Source organism: Dioscorea cayenensis, chromosome 10 (genome assembly GCF_009730915.1).
Source record: "Dioscorea cayenensis subsp. rotundata cultivar TDr96_F1 chromosome 10, TDr96_F1_v2_PseudoChromosome.rev07_lg8_w22 25.fasta, whole genome shotgun sequence".
Classification (NCBI taxonomy): Eukaryota; Viridiplantae; Streptophyta; class Magnoliopsida; order Dioscoreales; family Dioscoreaceae; genus Dioscorea; species Dioscorea cayenensis.
The window spans coordinates 6,512,660-6,535,701 of NC_052480.1; the positions used below are offsets into that span (position 1 = coordinate 6,512,660).

General features: G+C 35.4%; 6 protein-coding genes across 12 annotated transcripts; 2 read left to right on the forward strand and 4 right to left on the reverse strand.

Moving 5' to 3' along the window:
• The first annotated feature begins 247 nt into the window (after nucleotides 1-247).
• Nucleotides 248-1,498, forward strand: LOC120270253 (probable ubiquitin-like-specific protease 2A). The gene is made up of 6 exons (XM_039277272.1): nucleotides 248-310; nucleotides 404-571; nucleotides 654-785; nucleotides 1,046-1,127; nucleotides 1,214-1,324; nucleotides 1,430-1,498. The coding sequence occupies exons 1-6, from the start codon at nucleotides 276-278 to the stop codon at nucleotides 1,496-1,498; spliced, it is 597 nt and encodes a 198-aa protein (XP_039133206.1). The 5' UTR covers nucleotides 248-275.
• A 5,959-nt stretch (nucleotides 1,499-7,457) lies between these two features.
• On the reverse strand, nucleotides 7,458-8,806 carry LOC120270254. Its single transcript, XM_039277273.1, has 5 exons — nucleotides 8,689-8,806; nucleotides 8,211-8,603; nucleotides 8,028-8,128; nucleotides 7,580-7,927; nucleotides 7,458-7,493 (listed from the first exon to the last, which is right to left on the reverse strand). Exons 1-5 carry the CDS (start codon nucleotides 8,804-8,806, stop codon nucleotides 7,458-7,460), a joined length of 996 nt encoding a protein of 331 aa, XP_039133207.1.
• Nucleotides 8,807-9,692: 886 nt separating this feature from the next.
• On the forward strand, nucleotides 9,693-10,313 carry LOC120270255 (glycosyl hydrolase 5 family protein-like). The gene is made up of 2 exons (XM_039277274.1): nucleotides 9,693-9,939; nucleotides 10,024-10,313. The coding sequence occupies exons 1-2, from the start codon at nucleotides 9,693-9,695 to the stop codon at nucleotides 10,311-10,313; spliced, it is 537 nt and encodes a 178-aa protein (XP_039133208.1).
• Nucleotides 10,314-10,526: 213 nt separating this feature from the next.
• On the reverse strand, nucleotides 10,527-13,536 carry LOC120270950 (protein SIEVE ELEMENT OCCLUSION B-like). Its single transcript, XM_039278036.1, has 6 exons — nucleotides 13,027-13,536; nucleotides 12,844-12,948; nucleotides 12,304-12,752; nucleotides 12,117-12,226; nucleotides 11,403-12,028; nucleotides 10,527-11,307 (listed from the first exon to the last, which is right to left on the reverse strand). The coding sequence occupies exons 1-6, from the start codon at nucleotides 13,471-13,473 to the stop codon at nucleotides 10,690-10,692; spliced, it is 2,355 nt and encodes a 784-aa protein (XP_039133970.1). The 5' UTR covers nucleotides 13,474-13,536; the 3' UTR covers nucleotides 10,527-10,689.
• A 1,744-nt stretch (nucleotides 13,537-15,280) lies between these two features.
• On the reverse strand, nucleotides 15,281-18,371 carry LOC120270256 (protein SIEVE ELEMENT OCCLUSION C-like). The gene is made up of 2 exons (XM_039277275.1): nucleotides 18,195-18,371; nucleotides 15,281-15,814 (listed from the first exon to the last, which is right to left on the reverse strand). Exons 1-2 carry the CDS (start codon nucleotides 18,369-18,371, stop codon nucleotides 15,374-15,376), a joined length of 618 nt encoding a protein of 205 aa, XP_039133209.1. The 3' UTR covers nucleotides 15,281-15,373.
• On the reverse strand, nucleotides 15,839-21,598 carry LOC120270945 (protein SIEVE ELEMENT OCCLUSION B-like). 7 transcript variants are annotated; one of them, XM_039278030.1, is made up of 9 exons: nucleotides 21,378-21,598; nucleotides 21,133-21,286; nucleotides 20,966-21,052; nucleotides 20,767-20,874; nucleotides 20,240-20,712; nucleotides 19,989-20,098; nucleotides 19,315-19,442; nucleotides 18,195-18,672; nucleotides 15,839-15,991 (listed from the first exon to the last, which is right to left on the reverse strand). In XM_039278030.1, exons 2-8 carry the CDS (start codon nucleotides 21,202-21,204, stop codon nucleotides 18,442-18,444), a joined length of 1,209 nt encoding a protein of 402 aa, XP_039133964.1. In that variant the 5' UTR covers nucleotides 21,205-21,286; nucleotides 21,378-21,598; the 3' UTR covers nucleotides 15,839-15,991; nucleotides 18,195-18,441. The 7 variants fall into 7 exon arrangements, with proteins under 7 accessions (XP_039133964.1, XP_039133966.1, XP_039133967.1 ...); XM_039278032.1 differs by lacking the exon at nucleotides 21,133-21,286; XM_039278033.1 differs by lacking the exon at nucleotides 21,378-21,598 and having other exon boundaries at nucleotides 20,240-20,357; nucleotides 20,448-20,712; nucleotides 20,966-21,243.
• Between the last annotated feature and the right edge of the window lie 1,444 nt (nucleotides 21,599-23,042).

Genomic DNA, 23,042 nt, shown 5'->3' on the forward strand with positions numbered 1-23,042 from the left:
CACTAAAATTAGTCAAATATTTCAGTTTTATTATTTTTTGGGTTTGCCTATATTTGTGCATGTGTTTGTTTTGTTGATTATGGCTGATTTTTATGTGCATGGTTGCTCACACAAACATGCTACTTTTTTGTTTGAAACATGGAATAGAGTACCAAGGACAATTAATGAGATAGTGCGTGAGGAGACTTCAACCACAAAGAACTTTCATCATAGTAAAAAAGGCATTACGTAAAAGGATTCGGAGTAGTAGAACATTGTATTCAAATGACGAGAGCATGATAGATACTAATAAGTTTAAATTTTATTTTGAGTAAGTTATATTGTTTTGAGCTATTTATTCTAATATAGCTATAAATGGTTTTAATTGTTATTTGGTAATATGTCCTTTTTTTAATTAATGTAGGCATCTATGGAAAAATTTATCTGAAGAAAATAGGAGGTCTTCTATATGTCTTGATTCTTTATGGTTTTCTATGTACAAGAGCAAGGTGACAAAGGACAAGGTGCTCAAGTGGATCAAAATGAAGAAGATACTTAAAAAAAAATATGTGTTTATTCCCATTGTTTGTTGGTGAACTCTATTCCATATAAAAATTCTTTTTTTTTCCACTTGGTGTGCCTTAATTCATTTAATGTGTTTTTTTTAATGAAAGGGGACACTGGAGCCTTCTTATCCTTTGCAACTTTTGTGAAAATAGGCAACCAAACATTGAGAAGCCTTTCATGTTACTATTAGATTCACTTCATCAAGCAAATCCAAAGAGGTTGGAGCCAGATATAAGAAGGTATGCACTTGTTTTTCCACCTTTCTTTTCCTTTTAGATAAATTTCCAGTTTTTTTGTTTTTGTGTGTGACGTAGTATCTTGAGGGCTTACTATTATCCTTAATACTTAAATAATGAATTAATATTGTTTAGTTTGTTTATATACACAAGCCAAATTTATTGAATAAACTTAAATTATGTTTTTATACGTCATTGCTTTATTTCATTATTCAACTAAGTTTATTTGTCAATTTACACATATTTATATTTTTTTATATCAGATTTGTATTGGACATTTGTCGAACTGAGGCAAGAGATGAGAATAAAACGGCTATATCCAAGATTCCTCTTCTTATTCCCAATGTGACCATTTTTTGCCACATATCTTTATATATAGCATTGCATTATTAAATATAATGACACAACTTTTAACAATGTTACTATGATAGGTTCCGCAACAAAGAAATGGTGTGGATTGTGGCATCTTTGTTCTCTACTACATATATTTATTTGTCCAAAATGTCCCTACAAATTTTGCTTTAGATGGCTACCCATATTTTGTAAGTTAGCCTTTAATAATGAATTGTGTATTTATACATTATAGCATTTAAAAACTTATTCACTTTGCTAACATTGAGTTATTTTTTATTTATTGTTTTCTTCAGCTTAAGGAAGATTGGTTTTGTCAAGATGACATAGAAAACTTTCGGACGAAATTCAATTTTTGGATGTAAGTTGAAGTATTTACTTACCTTTGTTTATTTTTGTGGATGCTTTTTAATATTAGCTAAATAAACATAGTTAAAAATGTATACTTTGTATTTATTATAGTCATCTTTACTACATTGGATGTTTATACTATATGAGTTTTTGTTTTATATTTTGCATTATTTATAGACTTTTGAATTTTTGTAGCTTCTAGTGCAACAAAAGAAAAATTGCGAGAGGTGTGACACGAGGATATGATTTGCAAAAAGTTGGTGAAAATAACAAAAAATAAGCTTCCTATTTATATTGATATAGATCAAGGTAGACCATTAGACCGGGTTCAATCGGCAAAGCTATCAAATGAGTTGGGTGTTATTGCTCGGACTTATTTACCTTGTCCACGATCATTCAAGAAACTTGACTAGAAGGAGCACATAAAACCATCATTTGAGCGTCTTAGGGTAAGAATGGTTTATATTAAATAAGATATGTAGTTTATATATTGTTGATTTAGTAATTTCTTTTTCGGATGAATTTTGGATGTTATTGACATCGAGACAAATCAAGGATAGCTGATTGTGTAGTTGCTATATTGAAAAATAGAATTAGAGATCATCGTCAATCTTTAAAGAAGTATTATTTGAGTTTTTCTGATTATGAGGATGCAAGGAAGAAAAAACCTAATGAGTTTATTACTCAAGCCAATTGGGAGGATTTGTGTGATTATTGGGATAATGATAAAACTAAGGTACATACATGTATTTTGTTAATCATTATTAGTAATGTGTTTTTATATTACTTGATTTCAAGAATCTGTTGAACTTTTCTTTTACATGAAAGGGCTAAAAAAGCAAAAGTAAGCAGATCGTACATGAAAACACCCCATAATCAAGGATCCAAATCCTTTGTTGTTGTTCGTCATGAACTTGTAAGATCTAAACTTAACTTTCAATCTTATAAATAGAGTTTATATATAGTCACTTTTGTTTTTTCCCATGACATAGATGAAGAAGGATGATGAAAGTGTAATAGATGAACAACATGAGTGTAATAGGATTGAATTGTATAAAAGCACTCACTATAAGAAAGGAAAAAGGATGGACATCTTAAGAAGCAAAAAGCAAACTCATTGAGTTAATTATGATATCTATATAGATTTTTTTATTTATATTATTGAAAGTTTATGTATACTGTGAATTTAGTGTGCAATGCGGCAAAAAGTTTAAGAAAGCTATAGATGAGAATCGAGGATGTTGACGTTGACAAAATTTGTGATGAGGTTCTTGGCACTCGATCTGGGTATATTAAAAGATTAGGTTATGGTCCAAAGCCAAATGCTTCAAGATGTGGACATGCTAAGATCATTAAAGATCTTGAAGAAGAAAAATATGTGGAAAAAGAAATATGAAGTTGAGGTTCTTGAAAATAAAACCAATCGAGCTCAATTGACAAAGCATGAAAAAATGTTAAGGCAGATATTAGGAGCAAAATATGATGAGCATGAAGAAAATACTAAAAGGTATTATATGATTATGTTTACCACATTATGATGCAACTTAATAAAAGTTTTTATTTGATATTTTTCATTTATTGTACAGTGAAGATAAACAAGGTGATCACCAAGTTTAATCACTATATGGTTGTTGTAATTTTCTCAAGTTTGATATCTTTGGTATTTACTTCTTTTTGCTTGGATAACAAACTTATTCTAAGAGTAACTTTTAAATAAAAATTTAAGTTTTTTTTATGAAATATTATATGTGATATATATATAGTAATTTTATTTTATAATTTATTGCAGGAAAAGTATTGACAAAGGAGTGGGACACAAATTTGCATGGATTTCTTTTATGATACAAGTGGTAGAGACAAGTTAGCATTGATACTTTGGTCTTTTGATGCTTTTGTATTTGGATGGTAACTTAGTTTTTGGAATGATTGTAGACCAAATGGTTCTATTGAACATGTTACTTTTGGATACCTTTGAATTCAATATTTATATTAACAATGAATTATTAGCACTATTTTTATATTAATATTGCAGTGAAAAGTTAAACCATTGCCTAAAATTTGTTAAACATTGATTGCAAAAATAATTGTAGCTACGAAAATGAAAATTGTAGATAAAATCACTACGAAAATGAAAATTGTAGACAAATCCCACAATTCTCTACGAAAATTATGGTAGAGAAAGCATAATGGAAGAAGACAAATCCACTATTCTCAACGAAATTTTTTGTAACTAAATTTCGCAGAGAATTACGGAAACCATTGCCTACAATTTTATTCGTAGCAAATAATCTTTTATCTCCACGATTTTTTAAATTTAGCCACAAATTTCATTTACATTTCTCTATGAAAATAACGTAGAGAAAGGTTCCAAGTTTGGGCTACGAAAACTGGAAATCGTAGCTAAATACTATTACCTACGGGGTATTCTCTACGTTTGGATCTACGATTTTGTTTCGTAGATGATAATTTTTACCTACGATTTTAATATATTTCCCTACAAATGTTTACCGTAGACATTAGTTAAGTTTCTTGTAGTGTGAGTAAGTAAACCACAGTGGTGTTGTCCTAACAATGATGGGAATGGATTCTTTAGAGATTTGTATTTCAATCCTGGTGAATGGCTTAATGTATTGCAAAAAATGGCTGGTCTCTTTAGAGGGATGAGCAATGTGGTGGGCATGAGCTTGAGGAATGAGCTCAGAGGACCAAAGCAAAATACTCAAGATTGGTACAAGTAAGCCTAACTTTGTTTATTAATTTAGTTGAAATTAAAAAATTAAAGTTAATGAAAACAATTAGATTTACAATTGTTTTTATCTTGAATATAATGTTTAGTGAGTTATATATCTATGGATATATTGGATAAATCTCTTTATTTAATATTTATTCATTTACCTAATTTTAATGTACCTATGCATGCAGATAAATGCAACAAGGAGCTGAGGTAGTGCATGAAGAAAACCCTAATGTTCTAGTGATCGATATTATCAGGGCTGAACTATGACACATGCTTTGAATTTCTCAAAACAAAGCAAGTGAGTCTCACCTTCAAAGGAAAGCTTGTCTTTGAGTTCCATTGGTACAACTTCGCCAACAGACAAGGATGGGAAAGTGGAAACCTAAACCAAGTTTGTTCTGTTGAGTATTTCACCTCCGATAACCGATGCTTCTTCTCAATCTGCAAGAGAGAAGAGATGAAGGGAAAAACAGAGAAGAAAAAGTCAGTCAAGAGAATAAGCACTTGAGAGATAAAGCTATTCTCATTAGTTGTTCAGCCAATCCCCATACAGTCCACAGCTACAAATATATAGTCAAAAGGTATAAGTAAACACAACCTGATAACTTAAACTCCCATTGGTTAACACAAACACACTAACTTTAGCTTGATTGGGCAGTAACCTTAAACTAGATACTATTCTTTATATATTAACCAATCAAAAGTATTCATATTCAAAACGCATGCTTCTCACATGCTTCATTGCGTAACTCCATGCTCAAACCCATACTCGATTATCTCAACACCATCCCGCAACCATATCCACAAGTAATGTTTCCATTCCCACGAGTGAATCGGAGATCGTGGCCGCTCATGCAACAATCACGAAGACGGGTCAACGCCAACACCCTCCCTTGATTGAAGCATCCTTACTCCCAGCCGATCTCTCATCTTCTGATGCTTCTCCGCAGGCAGAGGCTTAGTGAATATGTCGACCAATTGATCTCGCGTAGTTTGCGGTGTTTAATTGTTAAAAGCTCCTTCGCTTTACAAGGTCGCGGATAAAAATGAAATCTAACGTCAATATGCTTAGTTCTTCCGTGATAGGCGTGATTCTTAACAATGGCAATCGTGGACCCGATTGTCACACCGTAGAATTGAAGGTCCTTCACACTTCTTCCCATAATCGCTAGAATTCTTCTCAACCATATTAACTGACAGGCAACCGATGTAGCTGCAACATATTCTGCCTCCGTTGTTGAAAGAGCAACTACATCCTGCTTCTTTGAAGACCAACTCACTGCGCAGGTGCCTAGCCTACATATCATGCCAGAAGTACTCTTCCTGTCACTCAGAGAGCCACCCCAGTCGCTGTCTGTGAATCCCTCTAAGCGATCACAGCTTTCCTTTGAGTAGAGTAACCCATATGTAGATCCCCCGCCAAATACTTCACAACTCTCTTGACTGCATTCAGATGCTCAACGCATGGTTTGCTCATGAATCTTGAAAGAAAATTGACTACATAACAGATATCGGGCCTTGTATGTACAATGTATAAAAGCTTACCAATAATACTTCTATACATCGTAGCATCCCCAATTCTTCATAACCCTCACTGATAATTTCTCATTTACTCCCATTGAGTCTCAAAGATGCTTCTGCATCGCACCATGTTCATTTCATCAAGAGATCTTCTATATATCTTCTTTGTGAGATGAAGGTGCCTTCACTCGCTTGATAAATCTCCAGCCCTCAAGGAAAAAAACTTTATCTCTCCTAAGTCGACATACTCGAATGTGCTCAAAGATCTCCTTCTTGAACTGCTCAATTAGCACTTGAGAACCACTCGAATACACCATGTCATCCACATACAAACTGATCAATATACAATTCCTCTCGCTCATCTTCCTTTCTATATAAGGTATGCTCCGTGTCATTCCTCTTGTATCCGTGTCCCCTGAAGTGAGCATCAATCTTCTCATACCAAGCTCTCGGTGCTTGTTTAAGACCATAGAGTGCTTTCTTCAGTCGATACACCATATGCTCCTTCCCTTGTATCTCATAGCCTTCAGGTTGATTTACATACACCTCCTCAGAGATTTCACCGTTGAGAAATGCAGAACGAACATCAAAGTGATACACTGTATGCCCTGCTTGAACAGCCATTGCCAGTAGAAGCCTCACAGTTTCAAGCCGGGCAACAGGTGAAAACACCTCATCGTAGTCTAACCCAAATTGTTGAACATACCCTTTGGCTACTATCCTTGCCTTGTGCTTTTGTATCTTCCCATCTGCTCCAAACTTGGTTTTATATACCCATTTAAGACCCACGGCCTTCTTCCTGGATGGCAGCCTCGTAGTTCCCGTGTATTATTACTCGAACTCAGCACCATTTCGAGTCCATGGCCTCCCCGCCACTCTCTATGTTTCACAGAGATCTCGGTACACTTGAGGGTCACCAACATGTAAAGCATAGGTGCAAGAGTTGTATACCTCATTCAGAGTTCTCGTCTTCCTGGGTGGTGTCGTATCACTACAACCTTCTGATGAGCAAGAATCACGTGCATCCTCACTGGTGCTTGAGAGATCCCCACTTCTTCTTGTCTCTCTATCATCCACATTATTCTTGTCTGCGTCTTCAGTTGCACTTTGATCATCCACCAGCATTACTGGCCCATCTTCACTTGTTTGCCATTTCCATCTTGAGCTCTCGTGAGAGATTATATCCCTGCTTTCAAACACTTTAGAAGTTACTGGATTATATAACCTGTAAGCCTTCGAACCTGAACAATACCCCACCAGTATACATTTCAAGGATTTATCATCCAGTTTGCTGAGCTTCTGTGAAGGAATCAATGCATAAGTGATGCTACCAAACACTCGGAGATGTCTCACATCGGGCTTTACTCCATGCCACAGCTCATACGGCGTTTTCCCCTCCAATGCACGAGTAGGTGATCTGTTGATTAGATAGACTGAGGTAGCAGCTGCTTCTGCCCAGAAAGGAGTAGGCAGGCCTCCATCTTTGAGTAGGCATCGAACCATTTCGACGATGGTTCGATTCTTGCGCTCCACTACCCCTGCTTTTGTCAGGTGTGTAGGGGGCCGAGAATTCTCTCCTAATTCCGAGCTCCTCGCAATACTCCTTGAAGGCTTGTGATGTGAATTCCCCTCCATGATCGCTTCTTAATGTCTTCAGCTTCCTTCCTGTCTCCCTCTCCACCATTGTGTGGAATTTTTTGAAATAACTGATAGCCTCACCCTTGCTCTTTAGGCAATAGATCCAGCACTTCCTGCTAAAATCGTCAACAAGAAGAAGGAAATAATTATTACCTCCTAATGAAGATGTGCTCATTGGTCCACAGATGTCCATGTGCACAAGTTGTAAACGGCCTGAGCTTCTTCTGATCCTTGTAGCAGGAAATGAGCCCTTTGCATGCTTACATGATGCACATTCTTCACACTGAGACACCAACTTCAGCTTTGGCAGCCCATGGACTCCCTTCTCTCGTGCAAGCTTTTCCAAGCTTCTGTAATTCATATGCCCGAACCTCCTATGCCATAGTTCAGACAGCGTATCTTTGCTCACAGCTAGATTCAGTCTCTCTATTCTTGAGAGGTCGACTGGAAACATATTGTTGCTCAACTTTGGAATGACAACAACTGACTCTCCCGAACGGCCATCCTTGATGATGCACTCGTTCTCACGAAATAAGACTGAGTACCCCTTGTTAAGCAATTGCCCCACACTGAGCAAATTGTGAGCCAGTCCCCGAAACTAATCGAACTCCCCGAGTTGCTTTGGCTTCTCCATTCTTTATACCAACTGTAACTGTTCCTACTCCAAGTACCACCATCTCCTTGTCATCTCCAAGGCGAACAATTACTTTCTGAGTTTCATCTAAGCTGGTAAACATGCTTCTCTGGCCTGTCATGTGATTCGAGCACCCTGAGTCCACAAGCCAAATTGAGTTTGAGGTTGGGACATCATTGATGCTGGCCTTGAGTACATTCATGACTCCCCTGCTCCTCCACCACCAACGATGCTCCCTTCTCTATGGACTTCGCTCTCTCCCGGCACTTGGCCTTTACATGTCCATACTTCTTACAATAAAAAAACACTCGGACATGGGCTTTGGAATCACTTCCCTGGCCTCTTGACCATCTTCCTCTACCCCTTCCTCGAGAGAATCCCCTCCCTCGACCTCTGGTTGGACTCCAACCAGCAGATGAAGTAGTAGTACACTTCTCCTTAGCCTGTGGCCCCGAGCTCTCAGCTTTCATGACTAGCGCCTTCTCGCTTACCTTCCCTGCAGACCGATTCACCCTGATCTCGTGTGCTTGTAGAGATCCGGTGAGTTCATCTAGCGTTAGCTTAGACAAGTCTCTCGACTCCTCCATTGCTGCAGCAACATAATCAAATTTAGGAGATAGGCTTCGCAGTACCTTTGAAACCACCTCAGCCTCACTGAGCTTTTCCCCAAAGACCTTTCATTTGATTTACTATTGTCACCACCCTGGCACAGTAGCACTGAATGCTCTCCCCATCCTCCATTTGTAGGGTTTCAAAGCTCTGCTTGAGAGCTTGCTTCCTCACTGTAACCATCTTGGTCGACCCCTGGTAACCATTCTTGATAATCTCCCACGCCTCGTCATCTGCCCTCGGCTCGGGCGATCCGGTCAAGAATCAGGCCATCCACAGCCTGTTGGATGAGGCACATGGCTTTTGCGTCTCTCTTCTTACTCTCTCTAATCTTCATCTCGTCTTCTCCTTCAGGCATCCCTTTTTCTACCAGCTCCCAGAGTTCTTGAGACCGAAAAACGGTCTTCATTCTCAAACTCCACCTCCCGTACTCATCACCTTTGAAGACGGGCACACAATGCTGTGTCAAGCTCACCGGACTATCACTCGCCATGTCACCGGTCTCTGATACCAGATTGTTGAGTATTTCACCTCCGATAACCGATGCTTCTTCTCAATCTGCAAGAGAGAAAAGATGAAGGGAAAAACAGAGAAGAAAAAGTCAGTCAAGAGAATAAGCACTTGAGAGATAAAGCTATTCTCATTAGTTGTTCAGCCAATCCCCATACAGTCCACAGCTACAAATATATAGTCAAAAGGTATAAGTAAACACAACCTGATAACTTAAACTCCCATTGGTTAACACAAACACACTAACTTTAGCTTGATTGGGCAGTAACCTTAAACTAGATACTATTCTTTATATATTAACCAATCAAAAGTATTCATATTCAAAACGCATGCTTCTCCCATGCTTCATTGCAGAACTCCATGCTCAAACCCATACTGATTATCTCAACACCATCCCGCAACCATATCCACAAGTAATGTTTCCATTCCCTGAGAGTGAACTGGAGATCGTGCTGCTTCATGCTACAATCACGAAGACGGGTCAACGCCAACATGTTCTGCTTCATCAACTGATGTATATAGAAAAGTAGGGTTCCTCTTGGATCAATATCCATTGTTCATGAGTGAGTTTGGAATCAATCAAGATGGTCAAAGCATTGGAGATAACTATTATATCGGTTGCCTGCTTGCTTTCACCGCTGAGCGTGATATCGATTTGTCTCTATGGTCACTACAAGGGAGCTATTACAAGGGGCTAGGCATTATTGGAAAAAATGAGAGCTATGCTGTGATTTATACTGATTGGAATACTATTAGGAATCCAGGCTTCATGGCAACTATTTCATCTATAGTTCCTCCCCTCAGAGGTATATACCATCCAATGACAGGGCAGTGTGTTTTAAGGGATACATTGACTGAGGCTGTAGAATTGGGACCTTGCACTTAAACAGAAGCATGGGGCTTCAATGGAAATGGGCTGGCATTTGCTAATGGATCAACAAACTCTTGCTTGGAAGCTTTGGGAAATGGACAAGGAGTTCAGGTTGGGAATAGTACTATTTGTGGAGGGCGAAGCTCTAAGTGGAAAACTGTCTCTCCCACTAACATGCAGTTCTCATCTCAACAGTTTAACCTGTGTTTGGATGTTAACCCTAATGGGAAGACTCTTGTTACTAATCCATGCTTGTGTTTGGATGGCAGTTCAAATTGTAACCCTGAGAGTATGGTTCAAGCTTGTTAACAGTACAAGGCAAATCATTATGTGAAGATTTCACTGATTAAATATATATATATATATATATATTTTTATGTTTGCATGTATGAATGTGAATTTGTTTTTTCTTTTATAATTCACAACTAAGAAAAGAAAGAACTTGTTGCATGCTCAGCGAAAGACTACAATATATATTTAAACCTTGTACCAATATATATATCCCCACCAAACAAACTTCACTTTCAACAAAATATGATTTATTTATTTCTTCAAACAAACACAATAATGAAGTAGCTTATTATCAGAGAAAGCATCACCTTTTAAAACAAAAAAGAAAAACAGGAAATCAAAGCAACACAAGGAGCAGAAGCAGCACACAAGAACACCATCATTAGCGTACCATTCAGTCAGTGCAGCAGCGATAAAGCACATACTTCTCCATGGGTTTCTTACATTCAGCGCACACAATCTTCTCTCCAAACTTGCCAGTCTCACCTGGAAGTATAAGCCTGGTGCAGTGCTCATGAGTCTGATAAGGCAGCAGTGCTTTCCCCAGCGCCGGAATGAACCCCTCCAGCTCCACAGTGCCTTTCCAAGTATCATACTCCATCAGACAATCCAGCAGCTTCTTTCCCTGTGACTTTAAGACCTCGACTGAGCCCCGGCTGATGACCGCCCAGCCTTCTTCACTGCCGTCGAAGCTCAGAATCTGCATCACTTCTTGCATTATTGGATCATCCTCAACTGTGCGACCATGTTGCATCTTGGAGTGCCACATGCTCTCCAAACGGACCCAAAAGAACCATATCATGGCCACGTCTGTCCAATACCCACTCAGTTTCTCAGCTGCAATGACTGACATTGCTCTCTTGACCTTCTCTTTTGGGTTACTCCTTCCCACGTAGACCATCTCCAATGGGACCCTTGCGTCTTGAGCGACGCGTCTCATTGTTGTAGTGAACCTTCTTATCCAGTCTAAGTTGTCTCCTCCGTACAGACATACATGCCTTCCTTCAGTCACCTGTCACAATACACAAATACATATAGTTTAGATATATATAAAAACACTAAGGACGTTCATTAGAAGAATATCTATATATATATATATATATATACCCATTGAAGTATGGCAGGATCAATCTCATCAACTAATAATTCAAGCCTCCAAATCTCTTCCTTCCATAGAGCCTCCTCCCTGTTGCTAGTGAAAGGGAAGGCTAAACTACCCCAAATCCACATCATGTGAAGTGCATTGGGGCACACCAACTTCCCCTGTGGATCCAACACCACCAACATTGGCTTCTTGTCAAAATGCCACATCTCCCTGATGTACTTCACCACCGCCTTGTCCAACAATGAAGGATGCACCAACGAGTACCATGGCATTGTTGATGCCAAGCGATTGAAGCTCTCTTCTCTTGACTGTAGCCAAGGAACATGGCGGTCGACGACAGGAAGCCATACTATCTCGTAGTGCCTCTCCATCCTTCCTTGGTGTGTGTCATTGTATATTTGAATCAAAACAAAGAGCTCTTCATGTGAGATATCAAGATCGGAGATGAATAGCATGACTATCTTTCTCCTCAGTACGTCAACGCTGACTCTTTTCTTGGTGATGCCGTCAATGATAGGCAGGTCATCCTTTGAGTACATGAGAGCCCTGAGGATCTTTATGTTGTCAAGATGAATAGTTTCAAATAGTCTCACTAGCGTCTGGTAAGCCTCCATATGTTTCCTCTCACCTGTGGAGATTGTTAAAGATAAATAATTTTATTTTAAATCCAAAGAATTAAATTCACTGTATATAAATGTTAAGATTCACTGACTGACCTATTTGTTGTTGGCATGTGTTCAATTGCTTAATTAAGTGGCCGTGAATGTTGTTAACTTTGTGGGCTAAACTTGAGAGCTCCCATGCCTCTGTGGTGGAGGTCATGTAACTATATATATATATATATATTAAATATAATTTTAAAATATATATATTAAAAAAATGTTTTATGTTAGAAGTACTTACTCATGGCCCAGACCAATGAGACCAACAATCTGAGCGATGCAAGCAACTACCCCTCTAATGGTCCAATAAACAGCAGTTGGGATATGAGCCAAGGCCATGGCCATCTCCGGTGCATCATGAGGGATGTACTCAGGTGGAAGCTCTCTGAACTCAACAATGCATTTGGTGACATCAAGCATTGCATTTATAAGATTATTAATGGCATCAAACCTTGGCTTCAGTATATCAGTGTGTTCCAGTATATTTGGCAGCTGTTTAAGATGTGCCAATGATTTGGCCATAGGATTCACAGTGTGGAGTTGAGTAGTGAGCCAGAACTCGCCATAACTCAATGCGAAGGCTGCAAGTGCAACAACTAGTTTGCCATCCCAAGTGTAGTTTGACAGAGATTGTAAAACGGCCAGTGTTGTTGCATGCCCATCTCCACCAATTGCGCATTTATAGTTGATCTATATTAATTTTATAACAATTGAACGTTAATTATATATATATATATATATATGTATAGATATAGATATATGGTTAGATTTGTTTGATTACCTCGCTTGACATCCTGTGAACAGTGTATGCTAAAGCTTCAAGCATAGAAACAACTTCAGCACGATGTGTAGTTTCATCGACATATTCCAGTTGAGTTTGTGGTGTCTGCATTAAACATGGAAGATTTCAATCAGAGAAAGAACAGTAATATTTATTGATAACATTATTGGTAACAATTCATACCAATATTAAAGAAGGGTTGGCTTGGTGCAAGATATCTTCAACAATGTAAAGAATTGGCTTGACTTCGACCTCACGGCCATCCGGTGTATGTGTGGCCATGATTTGCTTCGTCAACACACTGTCATCAGATGACGAGAAAAGATGGCGTTCTCCCTTGATCAGTTGCATCTTTTGCTGCTGCGCCACCGGCTTCAATGCCATGCTGTCATCTGATGATGAAATTAAGGGCGTCTTGATAAGGTCAGTCTTTGTTTGGGGAGCCATCTGCTTCATGACCGGGTTGTTGCTGGACTGCAAGAAGAGCTGGTTCTCTTTCCTGTTGAGCTCCATGGTTGGCTGCTGAGTCACCGGTTTTGTGACAGCGGTGGAGTTCAACGGCGACAACAACGACTGCTGCTCTCCCCTGATCAGCTGTGTCTTTGGCTGCTGCCCCAAAATGCCGGCCATCTCTTAGAATATAAATATATTACTACTGCTTGTGTTGTTTACTAGAATGTTTAGCTCACAAGTGATGGTGGAGAGGTAATGACAACTTAAACATGGATTTATAGTAACACAAAGCTGGCTAAAATGGAATAAAGATTTTGTGAATAACCACTTTGCTTGATTTCCTGGATTTGCATTTGTTCTTTATCACAAGCAATGTTGATGCCTGTGGGCCGGACTGGTTTCTTTGTAGTACTTTATAAAGCCAATGGCATTGAGTGTGATTCTCATTTGCTGAACTCTTCCATAAAGCTGATTGATTTGCTTTTGATGGTTGTTTTTTTGTTAATTAACATGCTAGTTATTAATTGTTAGTGGAGGAACTTTGTAATGTGTATAGATATATACATCTACCAAAGTTTTGCAGATTCCAAATTTCTTACCATCCATTGGATTTCCATCCAACAAATTTACACAGTGCAATAAATAGTAATATTGTGTTCAATACTATACAATAAATAGTAATATTATGTTCATTAAAAAATAAAATGCACACTATTTTAACAAAAAAAAAGGTGCAGGTAGATACTATAATACAATAATTATGGTGACTTATCAACCACCTTAGAATTTATTAATCTAGTCAACCATTATATTAGACAATAAAAGTTCTAATGCAGGTTTTTACTCTACATTTTTACCCATTCATTACATGTTAGTGATTATCACTGGGCTAACCAATGGTTGCCTCATTATTTTATTCATTAGTTGAATAGTAATTCTATTTATGTGTATATTTTATAGATTTTATGGTGAATTACACATAAGCATGGTAAAATTCCTAAATATTTATGGAATTATAAAAAAATGCTACATTATTTTTAATGATGGATTTTTCAATCATTACAATTGCGGAAATGTGCTAAAATGTATTCAAAAATTCACTTTAAATATATTTAATAATGAATAAAAAAAATCATCACTAAAAAAATATATACATAGATAAAAACGAATTTATAAGCAGATCACTTCCAAAATAATAATTAAAAAATACACTGAGGTTTAATTTAGTGTTTTTTATTATTATAATTTTAGAAGTGATATGCACCACGTTTGTTTTGAATGGTAAAAGAGAAGAGTGTCCGAGGGAGGGATTGACATTTTTTAAAAATAAAAATAGAAGGACTGACAATGGACAAATTATAATAGAAAACTAAAAGGATAGATTGACTATAACTAAATAAGGTATTAAATCATAATGGATTATATTATGCTTGTTCAAAATAAGTACAAATCGTTTTTTATATATTTAAATAGAAATCAAATAAGATCCCTACAAAATGAAAATGGGTAAGCCTCCAAAATACAACAACATACATGAAATCATCCAAATAATAATTTCTTTACTGATTAAGCAATGATTGAGAAATATAATGATTAAGCAAATCATGTATATTGATCATAAACCTCAGAAAAAGAAAATAAAGAGCCCAATTACAGTTATGATTTGAGATTAGGATTTCTGATTAATTGGGTTATCTCATCATTATATTTTCTCTCAAAAATGGTTTTTTTCTTCAATTTCGGAAATGTTTAATATATTATTGTAATTATTATCTCTTTCTAATTTTATTATTTTCTCCATAACCCCGGATAAGATTATAAATGCAATCTATATGTTTTGCTAATTAAGAATAAAAAATGGAAAAATAACTTTACATAACAACGGTCATTTTAAACCAAAGAACGGTCATCCTTCCCCATATATATTATGATTTCCAAATCAAGCCATTCAGGCAGCTACTCAGCAAACAACTCATTACATCTCACTTAGAATACCATCATGCTGCATTTAAACTAGACCAACATGATATTGATATATATGACCACATCAAAATATATAACATCCAGAAATCAACAATTAGACTGATGCGCACTGATACATAATATATTTCTCCATTAAGCCATTGCAAATTTTGCAGACACAAGCATCATCAGTAATCTCCTCAACATGTGGAATGATGGCAAAGTTACCGCAACCTGCTTGAATTGGAGGGGCAAGAGCTTGTCTCATTGCGCCGAGGATGCCAAATTTATTAGCATACTCCCCCCAAACATCAAAGAGCGATAAAAGCTCAAGGCATTGGTTTCCAGTTAATCTAAGGATGTCCTTCGATTTTGCTGCACCAACAAGTAACCAGCCTTTATCTGCTGAACTAGTGCTCAACAAAGAGCTGAGTTCATTCAAGAAAGTATCATCTTCAGTTTCATATCCAAGACAGAGTTTTGAACGTTTCATGCACTCTAATCGTGTCCAGAAGAAGTATATCTTCAAGAGAGGAAGATAGTTACTCAGGTTTTTCTGAGATTATGGTTGATAAAAATATCTTTGGTAATCTCCATGTCTTTGCATCCAACATATATCAACTCTACTTGAACACCGGCATTAGTGATTGCTTTTCATTTTCTTTTGTAAGTTCTCGAATCCAATTGATGTTACTGCTTCCATGCAGACAGATGATTTTTTTCTTTGATCCATCTATTAAACAAAATTATCATCAAACAAAAAAGATATGCTATATATATAGAATTGGAAACATACACTACTATGTCAGTTAAAAGTTTAACTTTTCATATAAACTAGCAGTCAATGTTATTATATATTAACTAGTGCAATTTTACTTCCAAGATTTGTTCTTGCGGTTTACAGTGAGGAATCTTTCAACCAATATTCTTGAAGACCGAGTTCTTCAATTTATAATTTATATTTATCATGTGGACGACTCAATCCTGTTTTCTTAGCTGTAGAACTTACGATTTCAGCTGTGTAAATCTATCAATTTCTGATCAATAATTAGAATCTATACAGGAGGGGCAATACTTGCATTAGCCATTATATTTGATACGATAGTGTCAAATTTAAATATATTTATAGATACATGTATAAGAGTTCACAATTGATCCTAGGCTCTATCCAAATGTGTTCATGAATCCAAAAGAGTGTAACTATAATTCTTGAACTAGACAAACTTTAGTCCTTCACCTTATATGGTTGATGGCGTAATAAAATTGATGCGTCACGGACTGACTGACAGACCAAAGTGAACATTCTTGTTTGGTTCAAAAATCATTAAAAGCAAACAATATTAACACTAATCTAGATTTAGTAAAAAATAGCCTGACATCCCACTTTAATTTAAGGTGAAAGTTCACAATTGATCTTTAAGCCATATCCAAATATTCATTTTCGTTCCTGAACAAACAAACACTGTAACTTTGTTCTGTGAATTACATAATATTTATTTTAGTCCTTCTGTCCAATGTCATTGACAACATAAAAATATCAATGTGTCATAGAAAGACCAAAGTGAACACATTTGTTTAGTTCAAAAATGACATTGAACACATTTATGCCATTGAAAGGACAAAATTGGGTACATTTGTGTAGTCCAAAGACCAAAGTGAACATATTTATATTTGTCTAGATCGGAAACCAAAGTGATATTTGGGTTTCGAAACCAAAATTGACATTTGTATATGGTCCAAGGACCGATTGTGACTTTCACCTTAATTTAACAAAGGAATAGTTCTTGGAGTACATAATCTAATAGTTTGGAGATGTGGCATCATGACATTCAAAAACCAAGATCATGATTTTAATAAAAATGGCTGGAAAGAGACATACATATATATTTACATACAAATAAGAACACTATTTGAAAATATCTTTGAACATTTGAAGTTAAATTTTGCTTCTCTTCGACAGGAAATTCACTTAAAACTAGTGGGATATATTTATACACAAAATATTAAGAATTCTAAATATAGACCCTTTATCATAAGTTGCACTTCAATAATAACATTATCTGAAATAGACACTTTACCGTAAGTTACACTTTAATATTAACATTATCTGAATAACATTTGGAAAAACTAACTCGAAAATCACGCTGGATCATTTACCAAAGTAAGTTTAACTTTCTTTAATATTTGAGAACTAACTGGTAGACAATGATCTACATTTTAGTTTCTCTAATCACCTTATAATTATCTATGATATGATAAAATTTCCTGATTATAATTCCTCTTTACCATCATGTAAATTTCCCACATGATATTTCTTAATTAACAAACATATCCTAGACCAAATTCCTCATTTCAAATGTGTGATAATAAAAATTGATGATCACAAAGTTTCCAATAAGGAGAGATAACAAGTCATCAGGTAGGCTAAAATCTTGCCACTCATACTTTAAATCTTTCCCAATTCTAAATTACACTCTGGGTCTCACTACATTATGGCTTAAAACAAGATTTCAACGTTGATGACATGAAAAAGCACAAATAAGAGGATCATCAAGAGTTTCTAGATCTAACTAATAAGGCAACCATATATCTACAATACGCATAATTACACTCACCAAAAATGCAGCCAAACGTTGTTGCTACTTAGAAGGTAGCAGTAAGAAGTTGCCCTGTTAGGATATATAGGTCACCAAGTATAAAGATGAAACAAAAGCACGTACTTTTACCATTGGTCAACTGAGTTTTTCACAAGGTCAATCTCTACTACATAGGGAACAATGTAGTGAAATTCCTCATTGTCAAGAATGCTTACTAATCAAATGGTAAATTAACTAAAATATCTACTTTCTTGAATCCTTATAAGATGTGTAGGACAACCATATGTCTGCATAGTAAAAAAAAATTAAATAGATAAACAGAATAAATAAGAAGCGTACCCAATACATTATGAGAGGATCAATGTTATCAATCAGAAGCTCCATCGTCCAACTCTGTTCCACCCAAAGCTCCTTTTCTCGAGCAACTGAAAATGGATATGCCAAATCATGCCATATAGATATCATATCAATGGCATTCAAAGAGGTAACCTTCCCTTTGAAATCCAAGACAACCATTACAGGGTCACCATGGAATTGCCACACATCTTTGATAAATTCGATCACAGAGAGGCTAAGTGCTGTGGGTTCATATAGTAGGTACCATGGCCACAACTCTACTAATGATGAAAATGTTTTTTTCTCTATGAGACCATGGAATGACCTTTGCAATTGGAACCCAAACAATATCATATGCTCTATTCTCACGCCAAGAATCATATTGCAGTTGCTGCAGAATAAATAGAATTTTCTCCAGACTTATGTCTGGCCTTGAGATGAAGAGAATAACCTCCTTGTTTCTGAGAACATCGACACCAACCTATTATCAAACAAAATTCGCAACTTCTTTAGAAAAAAATAACAATCATCTTCTTTACCATAATTAAAATTAAGGGCAGATATTTTACTATTGAGGAGGTTATGCCCTATAACTTTTTACTTTTCATTTTTACCATGTCTGATCTTTTAAATTTCCCTTTTTCCTGTTAAACTTATAAATGCAGAAAAACAAGGAAATAATGTTCACCACAGCTAACGATTCATACACATGTCCATACACATAACAAATAGACAATTTTTGCACATACAAGTTGTATATGATTTGAGACTGGTATAATAGTCTGAGCCAATGAATAATATTGAGGTTATAGGGTATTTGCCATGCACAGACAAAATCAGTTCACAATGGAATGATATTCCCATGAAATATATATATGATATGTGTCAAGGGAATAATGGTTTGAATTAATAAAGATCGTTTTCAACTTTACTTGTCTTTCCATGAACTGACAACAGCCTTGTGAAAAAAAAATGGCAAATATTGAGTAAATGCTTCCAAAAAAAAAAAAGAAAGATCACAAAAAGAAAATGCAGTTTTTCGTTGGATGATAAAAGCGATTATCCAATTATCTTGTTCATGTGTAAACAATTGCTTTGGAACATAACGGGAAAATCAACTGACCTTATCTTTTGACGAACCACTTTTGAGTGGAAAATCCTTCTTCAAAGCAAATAATGAGCTTAGAACTTTTTGGTTATCATCATGTACTTCTCCAAGAAGATGAATGAGATTCATTTTTATCTTCTTCTCTGACAATAAAAAAAGAATTGATTATGATAGATTATTTTCTTAAAGCATATAAACAAAGAACAAGTTTACATAGGGCATAATGATTGCAAGAGTAGGTCAACAAGATAAAACTTAACAGCAGCAAATCAAGCTCCAGATGTCTTTAGTAACAAAATATTACCAGGTTACCAGAAGATCAAATTATTTTCTCGAATTGTAATACCTTTAATAGTTGATATTCTTTGGAGATAGGTAAATAGATTGGAAACTACCACATTTTTCTTATGATTCAATGTTATGGAACTTCTTAGTATGGATGATCCAGATAATTGAATTTCACAGAATACACAGAAGCTGTGATTTCTTAGTGTTACGAGTAAAGAACAGAGAACATCTTATCATACTAACAACAAGAAGTATCAATACTTATCTTCAAAAGCACAAAATACTAAGTCAATTAATATTTTTCTTGTTGTTCTGAAAGTTGTCTTATATTATTACTGATGCTTCAAATAGATATAGCAAAATCTTTTTCGATTAATGAAGAACATAAAATGACATGCTACCTATTTTCAGTTGGAAGGAATCAAACTCCTTTTTCAGATGATAATGTATACAGCTGATTCTATGTGCCAAGCTCCAAAGCTCCCAAACTGAACTTACAGAATTTTTGTGCCTGAGACATTAATAAAAAATGTTATGGCCTCCTACCCTCAATGATCACAGACATCCAAACTCGTGAAAGAAACTAATAATGATGATTTAAGTAACGTTTATTCAATAAATGGAACATGCTAAGAGAAAGTAAAGAACATGCACTTGCTCGTAGATTGTGCTAGTGATCTGGGAAGTACATGCAACAGCACTTCTCATTACCCAATAAGAAGATAGATGGATCTGAGTCTTCATCAAAGCCGTTGCCTCATAATCTATGCCTGTGTATTGCACAGGAAGAATTTCAAAGTCAAGCATGCATTTTGTCAAATCAACCATTTTCTCAAACAGATAGGTCAGAGGTTTAGAACAATTCTCGAAGACACTTGATAATTCTGTCTTGTTTGGTATTCCTTTCAGCATTGCCAAGCATAATGCAAGAGGATTATCATCATATAGTTGTATGACAAGCCAAAACTGTCCATAGCTCATTGCGAATGCCACAAGCACAATCACAGCCTTCATACCCCATGAATATTTCTCCACTGATTCCAAAACTGCCATTGTTGTAGAATGGGAAGAACGTTGCTTGCAGACATTAAACATTATCTGGCATTCAATTTGGAAAAAAGAGCACTATTTGATCTTAAAGAATTCCAAAGTGAACCAAACATTATGCAGTAGCAGTACCTCACAAGCGATGTGATTGATTATGCATCCTATTTCTCTGTTATCCATGCCAATTTCAACAACATGTTCCTTCTCTACTGGAAATGCATTAATTTGCGAATTAACAACCTGAAGAATAAAGAACTTCTGTTAATTCACAAATTAACAGAGAGCTACATCAGAAAAGTTCCTCCAAATAAAAATGGTCATTAATAGTTACACTGAATTTGCTGATATGCCGAACAATACTTAAGGCCACATCAAGAAAAGGAGCAGCATCAAATAAACGACCATCGGGCATGTGCGTCTGAAGAATTTTTCTAATCAGAATGTCTTCATGAGAGAATGGTGTCAAATGCATGAAGGAGCTATTAAGGGATGACATACTATGAACTTCCAATAAACCAAAATTTTGATTTTGAAACTGATCTTATCTACATTCCCACAAAACTTCAGCATCCTAGAGTTTATAATAGACAAATAGGGCAATAAACTTTAAGCATCCACCAACCACTTGTACTGCAAACGAGCAATTTGGAATCTGATTTTCAATAAACAAGAAAGAATCTAACTTTATTTACAAACAAATAGAATCACTTTCAATAAACCAAAGTAAAGCAATGCATTCTCACCCAAGCTTCTGGACGTGCACACAAGCTATTTGATGATTTGCCTCAATGGAGCAAGAGGATCCAAACCACAGCCTGGAGCAATGAGAACAACAAAGATGTGTTCTTTGAGAGCTTTGGCGAGGTTTTGAGCATCCTCTATCAGCAAAGAGAGATAAAGAATCATTGCTTTCACCATTGCCAAGGCAATTCTAAAGCCAAGCACATCAAGAAAAATGGGCAAATGCCATCACTTTGTTTCAAGGAATATTTAACAATTTACCTTTTTCAGATAACCCCCTTTGCTTTTGCTACCTAATTGTTAGTTATAATTATTACTGATATATATAATTACTTAAATAGTCCTTCTATTTTTTAAATCTATTTTATAGTCCTTTTTTTTAAATGATAATTTTTATAGATAACGATATTTTTTTAACGAATCAGATTTCCGAATGGAATAGTTTTTCTCGAATGACGTGGATGCTGAGTTTGCATCATGTCCAAGATCCACGTCATTCCTTCTTTATCTCTTCCTTAAAAAAAATTAATTTTTCTTTATTATCTAAATCCTAAATTTAAACATTTATTCATAAAAATAAAAACGTGTAAATGATAAACCGAAAACCCCCGCCCTAAACCCTAAACTGGAAATCACAAACCCCAGTTTAGGGTTTAGAGTTTAGGATTTAGGGTTTAGTATTTTATTATTTAGGGTTTAAGATTTTAGATTTTTAGGGTATATATTTTGTAGTATTCGGGTTTAAGACTTTAAATATAATTTTATAATTTTTAAAATTTTAAAATTTTAAGAAATTTTAAGGTTTAAATTTGAAGTTTATATAAAAAAAAATTAATGATGTGGATGAAGATGTTGATGACAAATTGGGCATCCACGTCATTCGGAAAACCTATTCGGTAAGTAAAAATAACATCATTCAATTTTATAATCCCTTTACTACTTTAAGTGAGTTATATCATCCTCTCTATAGAGAGAGTCTAGAGTTTAGAGAGATTGACATGATTAAATTAAAAATATTAAAGGGACTAACAATGTTACAATTTAAAATAAAAAAAAAACCTAAAAACAGTAAGTTAGTAGATGGACTCCTCAAAAAACTTATATTTTTATGGAAAACATATAAATAAATATTTAATAATAACCCGAATTATTATTATTTTTTATTAAATTCCGTACCATCATGTGTTCAAATGCATTCACTGTTATTTCATTGAACTATTTGTTTCTTTTTAAAATTGAATTTAGGTGGTATGTGATTTGGTTAAAGGGAAAAAGTTGACTCAGGTGGATATCAAACTAGATTTTTGAGATATGAATAATTAACCCGTTATTTCTAATTTTTAATTAAAATTATTTTTCTCTTCGATAATGATCTCTTCACCTTTGTTTCCATGCACTCTTTTTATTTTTAATTATTTAAAAAATAAACAATCTAAAATATGTTTTAAAAAAATACAAATATAAAAAGTTAAAATAAGAGTTAAAAACATGCAAAACAAATACGTAAGAGTTATGGATAAATAAGTAAAAAGATTTCACTTAGAAAATGTTATTGCCTTTCCAATAGCAGACTTTTAAGTCATACCGACTAGGCGAAAGACTTGTAATATTCGTACTAAACTAAGCAAACTTAAGGGTGCAGTGGTTGGATGGATTAATTTAGAAGT